Source organism: Cupressus sempervirens, chromosome 5 (assembly GCF_028749045.1).
Source record: "Cupressus sempervirens isolate cs-2001-9-10 chromosome 5, ASM2874904v1, whole genome shotgun sequence".
NCBI lineage: Eukaryota > Viridiplantae > Streptophyta > Pinopsida > Cupressales > Cupressaceae > Cupressus > Cupressus sempervirens.
The window spans coordinates 234766416-234776381 of record NC_143122.1 but is presented as its reverse complement, the minus strand read 5'-3'; the positions used below and the strand labels follow the sequence as shown (position 1 = coordinate 234776381).

Sequence of the window (9966 nt, the reverse complement as noted above, 5' to 3'; positions counted from 1 at the left end):
GCTTTGGGGTTTTACAAACACTGAAATGTATTTCTCTTTGTACTTTTTGGTTGGAGAAATAGACTTTGAACTCCTTTAAGACACTAAACCTTAAATATAGAGTTATTCAGGCTAAAATGGAAGAGATCTAAAGTATAGTGGTGAATGGGAGTGAGAAGTTTAAGGTTGGGGAAAAGGGTAATAAAGATAAAGGGTTTGAGGACCTAAAGGAAAGAATCAACAAAATGGAGAATTTGGTTAATTATGTTACCAATAGTAGTTAAGGGGTAATTGAGTTGACTATGGATTACCTAAGTAAGATGGTGGGGAAGGTGGATCAAAATTCTAGTAAGTTATTGGTTCATGTTCTAGAGGCAACTAAAGAAAATGGGGATACAACAAGTCTAGGGAAATGTATCAGAATGAGTATGAGAAAGAAGAAGTTGGTCAGCTAGCCCTATTCCTAATCAAGAATCTACATTAAAGAAGCCATCCATAGAATTAAAGAGCTCAAGGAGAAGCTAGTCAAGGAATTGTCATGCCTTCAAGCACACTGGTAGTTCTTATCTTTTGGCTTTTTGTGTTTGTTTTTATTTTATTAACTTGTTTTGGTTGCTTGGATGTAGGCCTTTTCTTGTTGGTTTTGTATTGGGTGTACTAGTTCTTTTAGGTACTATTTTATTTTTGGATTGAATTGTTGGATCTAAGGTTTTAACTCTTGGGGTTTCAAGTCCCTTATAAAAAACCTATTTTAACTCTTAATGAACAACATTTATTAAATGCAATTAGATGAAGATGATAGTTGTTGGTTGTGGACAGATGGGAAAAACCACACATGTATTCCATAAGTTTCTAATATCTTCTTCTTGGTTTGTGTCAACGAATTGGTTGTAGTAATTATTTATTTTGATAATATACTCATCCCCATTCCAAAAATTAAATTGTTGGGTTGAAGTTAACAATAAATCTTTACTAATTACCCAGTGACAAACACATATAGGAGTTCCAAATTCTTACATTGGGCTAAGATTGAATTAAATCAAGTGAGTTTGTTATGAAATTTGAAACAATTTGATGATAAAATACAATTTATGGTTTAGTTGGAAGATTGTCCTATAGGCTAGTCTTAGCCTCATAGATGTTTAAAAACATCTATCAATCTATCATTCCATAGGGGAGATGAACTCTTCTCAAATGATGCAACAAGAAATCACTATCCAACAACCTTTCCCTATGTATAGGAAGCAAGAGAACATATTGAATGGAAGGTCAATACAGCATATGCCTTCTATAAGAAACTTGGAAAACCTAAAACTCGGTAATATCATCTTAATCAATCTATCATGAGTCCAAATTGCTCATTGTACAAACTTTACAACTCAGAGAGTGTGTAAAGAAAAACTGGAATTATAAATAAAATTATTAAAATGCATATAAAATTTTAATTATTATATAATTTAGTATATTAGTAAAATTTATTTAAATTTTACTTTTGATTTATTATCCATGTATTCCTTGGGTTTCTTATAGATGCATGTGCTAGTTAAGTCAATAAATATCTAATTATTGGAATAGACATTCTACAATTTAAAAAGATACTAATAAAAACAAAAAATGACTATCAATCAGTTTTTAAAAATTAAAAATATATTTTCAAAATTTAGATGGCCATGAATGCCTCTGAACAAAATAATTTGAAAGACATACAAAGAATTATCTCTATCCATAACGTAGCGTTATAAACCTAAGAAATATATAAAAAAATATACAATACTTTTCATGAAACTTGAACTTTTTTATTATTCAAAATAAATTACAACACTTTCAGTTGCATTTCTTTTTTTTATAACTTTTAGAAACATGAAAAATAAATTTGAAAGAAAATAAAAGTTTTAAAAATATAGAAACTCTTATCTATAAAAAAAACATAATTAGTTTACAAATAAACTAAGAATGTCAAAAAGCATGAAAGTTTCCATCTATAAAAACATACTAAAATGTTAAAAATCTAATTCAAAATATCTTTCTTAAAAATTGCATTGACATCCCGCTCGACATCATTATATCAAAAAATATGTTAAAACATATGACATTATTGATCCTTTCCAACTACTTAAAACTAAAATTCTAATCAATAAATTAGACATAAGGGGACACCAAAAATTAAGTACCTTATAATAATTCAAACAAACTATTTGTTATCTTTAAGGTTGTTTCCCAAAACAGTAAGAAATAAGAAGAAAAGTTTCATATACTAGCACTTGCTCCAGAAAGAGGTGCAAGGGGTATGCCGATAGGTTTTTTAAGAAAAGACAAATTAAAGAGATGTAAATTTAAAAGAAAGATTTCAAATTGATAGTGTAGATTATTTATTCAAGAGTTGATTTAAATTGTAATTTTTAAAAAGAAATTGAAACTGTAAATAGAAAAGTAATAGGAGTCCTATTTATTCTCAACAATAGTCAACCTATAGAATGGAGTGATGGATTACTTATTAAGCCAAAAAATATTGAAAGAAATAAACAAAGGAAAACATAGTCAAATTTGTGTTTCAAGTGGTCTCTAATTGAAATAGGAGGAGCCAAGGAAAATATCAAGTTGAAAATAATATAGAAAATAATGATTTAAAAATTTAAAAATATATAATGTAAAATTCCAACCTTACAAAATAACACCTAAGAAAAAATTAATAGTAATAAATATTTTGAAAAGGGAGCACCAAAAAAATAAATTCAAAACCTAAAAATAGTGTAATGAACTTTACAAGATGTTTGAACCATATCCTAACAACAATTGTGAAAAAAATGGCATGTGAATCCCACCCATGTGCATACTCAATGGAAAATGCTTTAATCATAAAATTTTAGAAAGTAGAAATAGTTTTCATTAAATTCTTTAAATTTGACAATAACTCAATTTTCGAAGCATGACTAAGGCTAGAAAGTGCAATTTTTCATATTAACAAGATTGAAAGTTGCCTAAATTTTGTATAATAAAAAATCATAGAAATAATATGCAAAATCTTTAAAAGAGAAAATCATTCAACTTTGTAATATGACACTACAAATCCTATAAAGTCTAGCTTGTTATTTTCTAGTTCAATTGCTAAGATGAGAAATCACAAATGAGTGCTAAATTAAGAATTAGATTGCCTCTATGAAAACTTCTGTAACCATGCATGTATGTGCACAATTACAGTGGAAGGTTGAAGGTAAGTAAAAGTGCTGAATGAGAAATATGGGAGAGAAAACTTTGAAAGGGAATATGGGAACAAGTGTAGTGCCACACAAAAGGTGTGATACTAACAAGAGAAGATTCATAGATAAAATAACTATAAAATAAAAATATTGTTGCAAAAATATGAGTTTGAAAGAAGTGTGAATAACTTATGTGAAAATTAAGTAACCTTCGCTAGTTGGTAGTTCGTAGGCTTCGTGCCTTGCTAGTCTTAACCCTCCATCAAAAAATTTAAAAATAAAAATTAAGTGACATCCAACCAACTCAAAAAAAAAAAAAAAAAAAAAGAACATGGTAAAAATAGCTAAATGAAAGAATTAAAAGTTGAAAGGCCAGAGTAGGATGAAGAAAAGGTGAGGGCATGAAGAAATGATACATAAAGGTAATTTCTCGATAAACTATTCTCCATTGGAACAAGTATTCTATCATTGAAATTAGATTTAAATCAAATTTAAAATTATCCTAAATAGGGACTCATATGTACTGAATGTTGTAACAGACTCCTAACATGGTCTATCCTCTAACAAGGAATATTTATATTAGTACATCATCTTGTGGGTACCATCCCCACTAGGGTTTTCCCTCTAATCAAGGGTTTCCCTAGTTAACATATCTGATGTTAATTGTGCATGAGTATCTTGTTGTGTTTTTATCTTATATTACTCACATGGTTAAGTTTTTTTATGATTAATGTTTATGATGATAGTTGGATAACTGATTCACAACCCCGCCCCCCCCCCCCCCCCCCTTAGTTATATCAGTGGACTGTATATTCTAATGGCGTCCTTCCCCTTAATTTAATGTTTATGGAGAACTAGATTTGATCTCCTCAATTGCAACTTTATGAACATCACACAACTATTTCTTATTTTAATGTTATAGTTAGATTTGACCCATTATATCTCTTGTCATGTGATTTTGCTTGAAAAGATTCAATGAAAACCAATATTTTTGCTTCATACTATTGTATTTTTAGGTCTTCCTCATATGCAATCATTTCATTGAACTTGTTTGCTAATGATTTAATTTCTTGTTCAAGAGAGAACTCCTTAAAATTTCAAACCAGAAGAGTAAATCATCTAGATGAAAGTAGTTTAACTAATTTTAGCATAGTAGTTGTAATCTCCTCATTTCTTACAATATCATTTTGTCTCATGGATTTTAATTGTAGGACTTATTAGCCTTAACTAGTGCTTTTATAGTTCATTTCATATTATCTAATACTTTTATTGCTTGTTTTTGTTTGTCCTATTGAATTATCTATTTGTACCAAAAAAATGTTTATAATTTGTGAGATATGACAAGTATGGAGACTACCAAGAAAGGGATAGGAAATGGGCTAGAATCCTATGTTTCAATTGATTCACATATTTGATAAGTAATTAAATTTTTATTTTATATGATGGCCAAGTTTATCAATGTCATTTTAATGACATGATATGACTTAACACTTTAACAAGTATATTATTTCACAATTTAAAACTATTAATTTATTTAAATTTATAAATGCTTTCTTGTTAATAGATGACTATCTAAGTCTGTTTAAACATGAAGAAGTTGCTTCCACATTTTGCTAACTTGTCTTCCTGAAAAATACAACATTATGTTTATTTGGAATCCTGCTGATAAAAATATTTGGAGAGAAATTTTTTAATACTACAAAAAAGTCAAAATTTAGAGCCATGACTTTGTCAAATAATTCTTCAATAGCCTATCTTAACCATTTTTGCACAGGCTGGGAGGATTATAATGAAGTATAAATTTAATTGCATCAAATATAATATATTAAATTTAAAATATAATAATTATAATTTAATTGTATATCTATTTTATAGTATAAAAATCGATTCTAATTAAATCTATTAAATATGAATAAATTTTAAGGAGGGCACACTAAGATAGAGTTAATTTACCATTAAAAAAATTCAATCAAACCATAAAATGCAATATGGTTTTTGTCAGACTGTACTCTAATAACTAAAGGAATAAATAAATAAACCTTCAAAATAAAAATAACCCTATTTACAAAAAAGACTTTAGAAGACTACAAAGAATCATTTACGAATACACCCAACTATTTGGAACACTAAAGAAGTGAAATAAATGTGACACATTATGTTGTCAAGTGGGAAATCATGGATGTAAGACCCAAGCAAAAATTAAAAAAAGACTCAAAAATTAATGGGGATCCCCATCTCAAAAAAACGGTTGAAATAGAATGTGTATTGTGAAACAACAACAATTATCCATACCCACAATCCACTTGAAACTTTTATAAATTTTTTAAAAATAATTAAATATTTCATTCAATTGTCTCTATAGTCTTACAATGAATTAAAAATTCATATTTATTAAATTAAGTTCACTCTTCATATTTCAAACTTTAAAAATATAATTTTCCAAATTATATACTTCATTATTAAATTAACCATCAAATTATTAGATCATCAAATCTGCTTGCATAGTCTTAAAAAATTTATATCAGAAATTATGTTTGTGTATGCTCCATACATCATATTATATAGTAAATTATTTGATCAAATAATTTCCATTTATTCAATCTAAAATATTCTAACCATTGACACATGCCAAATTTTTTTTAAATATCATTTAAGAAAAACCTTTTGTTTTAGTATCCTTAGTTCATGAATATTCTTAACCATTCTCATTCCTTGACCTTTAAAAAAAAGTATTATCAATTGTTTAATACTTTTTAAAATATGGAAATAACACATTGCGGCGCTCATTTGATCAAGTGTGCTTGGATGTAAAGTAATGCTCATCATTTATTCAACGACACACCATCACTATTTGAACCGCATCTAATTTTGGTAACCTATGATTTTTGCATGAGATGTCATGCATATCTTTATTAATCTCAAAACTATTTGGACCACATCTAAGTTTGGCAACCTATGAGTTTAGCATGTGAAATTTCATGCATATCTTTATTTTTTGAGAGGTAAGGATTAAGTCTAGAATAAGCTGTGAATTTCTATGTATGGGTATTTTTTTGGTTAATCTACATTTACATGTTAAAATTTATTACTTATGTGTCTTATACATTGAATGAAAGAAATGATGATGGAACTTGTGTTAGAATCTCGGTGGAAAACACACAATATAGAAAAAACAACGTCCAAAAAACATTCAATCTAGCTGGCGTAAGAAAATTTTTGACGTGACTTTCTGGCATGAGATAAATTTTGATTGGAGTGAACTCCAATGGGAAAGCCTATCGGCTAAAAATTATAGATAAATAAACAAGACTAAAAAAGATGTAGGGAACATGCAGGGTTGTATTGGAGCGTTTGAGTTTTATATACTAAGTATGCATTGAAATATATTAATTTCCATGCAAGGTTGGCGTATATGTATATTTTAGCATACATGTTCATTTCTAGAATGATATTAATGGTAGGTTACCTGCTATGGAATTTCTTTATCATTTTAGTAGTTCTAGCTTCACATACAAAGATTGAAAGTTTCGAAAGGTTGGAACTAGTCGAAATGACATGTTCTATATTTTACACTAGTATAGCGAGAGATTAAAAATACAATCAGAAGAAATAAAAACTTTGCAGACAAGGAAAAAATAAAACTAGTTTCACTTGCAGACAAAGAGTAAATCACTTCAATTGCTTTGTATATTAACCTAATTTCATGAACTGAATTTCAACAACCCAAAAGGGTAAAAGCATGTTTTGTTATGCCATGCAACCGAATTCAAAGAATAATATTTGAAATCAAGGCCAAAAAATGTACAGTGAATAAATGTGCCATCATATTATGTGTCCTGCATCATAAATTTAGGGTCTCATTGCAAGTGTAAACACAGAGAAGAAATAATAACATTAGAAAATCATTTTACTATACACTTTTTTTTGAAGGTAGTATAAAATATTTTCTAGACGAATGCATTAGATGCGGATAGAGTGCATACATAGCCTCCTATTTTGCTCTGACGGACAATTTGAAGGAAGGATTTAAAAATCTGAGAAAATCCATCCCATCCGCCTCTACTTTGTGATTTTCTATAGACAAAGGCTTTTCTAGTATTGTGGGAATGGGAGCCTCTCCCTCCAACATCTTCAATGTTTCTACCATGCTCGGCCTCAATGCCACATTTACATGAGCACACAAAATGCCCACCTTAACAAATCTCTCCATTGTTTTCACTTCTTTCCTCTCCCACATTCTCCAGTCTATCACTAGATCCATTTTATTCACTCTGAAAAGCTTCCATACCCTATCAGTAATATGGGAGTAGAAAGTTATATCCATGGCCTTTCTGTTGTTCATGATTTCCAATAGTAGAACTCCAAAGCTATAGACATCATAGCGATCTATGAGCAGTCCAGTCAGACAATACTCCAGCGCCAAATACCCATGTGTGCCTGCTACTTTTGACCCAATCAGAGACTGCCCTTCCCTTATGGCCAGCCCAAAATTTGCTATGCAGGGATTCATGTCATCATCTAGCAGAATATTGTCAGAATATTGTGAGCCTTGATTTCTCTATGATATATCGTCGATCGAACGCCGGAATGTAGGTAACATAACCCCTTTCCGATGTCGATTATTATCTTTTTCCTATGATCCCACATCAGTCCTCTCCCATTTCTAATTTTCCCTCCAAAGATGTGTTGATCGAGGTTGCCATTAGCGAGGTAGTCGTAAATGAGAAACTGATCATGGAAGCCCTGTTTGTCATCACTGGCAATGTCAAAACCAAGGAGAGCCAACAAATTTTGATGGCAAAAGCTACTCATCATCTCCACCTCGTTCCATAAATCATTGATAGAGCACTTTTTCAGTTCTTCATGACAATCATCTAACCGTTGGGAAGTTTTCCCTTGTACACAATTCCAAAACACCCCTGCCCGATTAAATTGGTGCTACTAAAATTTTTCGTTGCCTCCTCTATTCATCACACATTGATTAACTGCACCGGGCATGGTTTTTCATGGAAAGAGCACTTCATTTTCTTCATAGCAACCATCTCATGATCTTCAGCAAGTCTTCCCTTACAAACCATTCCAAAACTCCCCTTCCCATTTAAATTGGTGCAAGTGCTAAAATTCTTGGTTGCGTCCTTGATTGGCAGTATATCCAACCACACTAGGCTGATGTGGATCCTCAGAAGACTTCTGTGAATTGTTAGAAAATGCCTAATTTTCGCACTGACCCACCACCAGTAACTGATTCCTACGGTGTAGAGCAAGATGATAGCCATGGCGACGCCCACACAGCCGTATAAAACCATCTCCAAACAAACTCTCCACTTGTTGGGATGAAAGGGAAGGCCCAAGATACAGCTTGCACCTTTTTGGCTCATGGGTCCAAATTCATTGGCTATGCCAACAACATACATAATTGCAAGAGAGTTGCATTGCAGATTAGTTTCAGTTGTGGCATTTTTAATTCTCCCCACCAATCTCTTCAATACCACCTGTTCACTGTTATGGCATAGGCTGCAAGCAGTGGTAATAGAGAGATCTCCTTTGTAGGGTGCATCCATTAATGGAGTCGGCCCCAACTTCTCCATCCAGTCCCTTTTTCTTTTTATGCCGCTGCAAAAAGGAGGGCTTGATACAAACTCTAATATATCGCTGAAACAGAGAGAAACTAGATTTGATGGAAGACCCATAGAGCTCATCTGTTTTTGAAGTTGTGTGAGGCATGCAATGGTAGAGGCATTTTTGGGGAGATAAAAAATAAATTCATCCCGGAGCAGCTAAGCAAAACCGACTCCCAAAAAACTTCTCAATGTGTCACTACACATTTCAAGGTCTTTGGAGGTCTGAATTGAATGACAGGTTGATGGGTTCCATTGAATTCTAGTAATGTAGTTGAGATTCATCGGGCATTCTGGTTCAGCATTAATCGCCAGAACTGGAACCAGTAACAGCATCACCATGAACACCTCCATTTTCAATGATACTTTCCATAGAGAAGGTTGTTACTTGATTTTAAAAGAAATCAATATCCAGTTGCTATAACTCTTATAGAACCAGTGAATAATGGGCTAAATTTATACGAAGGGGCCAAATTATAGGTATTAGTTTCCAAATACACAACTAAATTATAGAGGGGAGATAAATTATAGACTTTTGTTATCTAGTCCATAATCAGCTCAATTATAGAGCTGGAGGAATTTTTAAATTTGAAATACACGATCTGACATCACAGATCTACGGTCTGCGGTGTCTAAAAATGATCTAAAACTTGTCTGCCGTTGGATTTTAGGATCCCTATTTCACATTTCTCGGCAGGGTCTCATTTTAGAATGTGATGTTTCCATTCTCTATTATATTTTTCCCTAGACGTCAGAGGCTACAAATGGAATGACATGTTTGTATCAAACCATGGTAGCTCTAACCTCGCCGCTAAATTTGAAGTAGACTCTATTCATTTCTTGCAACATGTGTTCCAGAAATTTAGAATCTTTATTTCTATCCAATCATGCTGTCTTTTCTATCTCTCCATCCCTACCTCTCTTCTTGTATCTCTCTCTTTTTTTTTTTTTAAAGCTCCCTTTCATTTTTTAAGGACCAGGCTAATTTCCAAACCGTACAAAAGACAAAACAAAAACTTGTTTTTTTCCCAGATTCAGGAAGTAGTCTTTTTTTGTCAAATTTTTTGTTTTTTTCGACTACAAACTATCAAGATCATGAAGATCGAATGTTTTAGATTTTTTCAAAATTGTTCAAGTGTTTGTCTAGAGGATAGTCGCAGCTACTTAGCTTA

General features: G+C 31.4%; 1 protein-coding gene and 1 pseudogene across 1 annotated transcript; both read right to left on the bottom strand.

Annotated features, from left to right (window-relative positions):
- Positions 1–7167: 7167 nt before the first annotated feature.
- LOC149555343 (putative receptor-like protein kinase At1g11050 pseudogene) lies at positions 7168–7686 on the bottom strand (annotated as a pseudogene).
- Positions 7687–7694: 8 nt separating this feature from the next.
- Positions 7695–9148, bottom strand: LOC149555342 (putative receptor-like protein kinase At1g11050). The gene is made up of 3 exons (XM_089829347.1): positions 8965–9148; positions 8252–8844; positions 7695–7997 (listed from the first exon to the last, which is right to left on the bottom strand). Exons 1-3 carry the CDS (start codon positions 9146–9148, stop codon positions 7695–7697), a joined length of 1080 nt encoding a protein of 359 aa, XP_089685473.1.
- Between the last annotated feature and the right edge of the window lie 818 nt (positions 9149–9966).

Coding starts and splice junctions, on each gene's coding strand:
- LOC149555342 (XM_089829347.1), bottom strand. CDS start 9,148: ATGGAGGTGTTCATGGTGATGCTGTTACTGGTTCCAGTTCTGGCGATT. Junction 8,845..8,964: donor GAGAAGTTTTTTGGGAGTCG/GTTTTGCTTAGC, acceptor CATCAAATCTAG/TTTCTCTCTGTTTCAGCGAT. Junction 7,998..8,251: donor GGAAGGGGAGTTTTGGAATG/GTTTGTAAGGGA, acceptor TTATGGAACGAG/GTGGAGATGATGAGTAGCTT.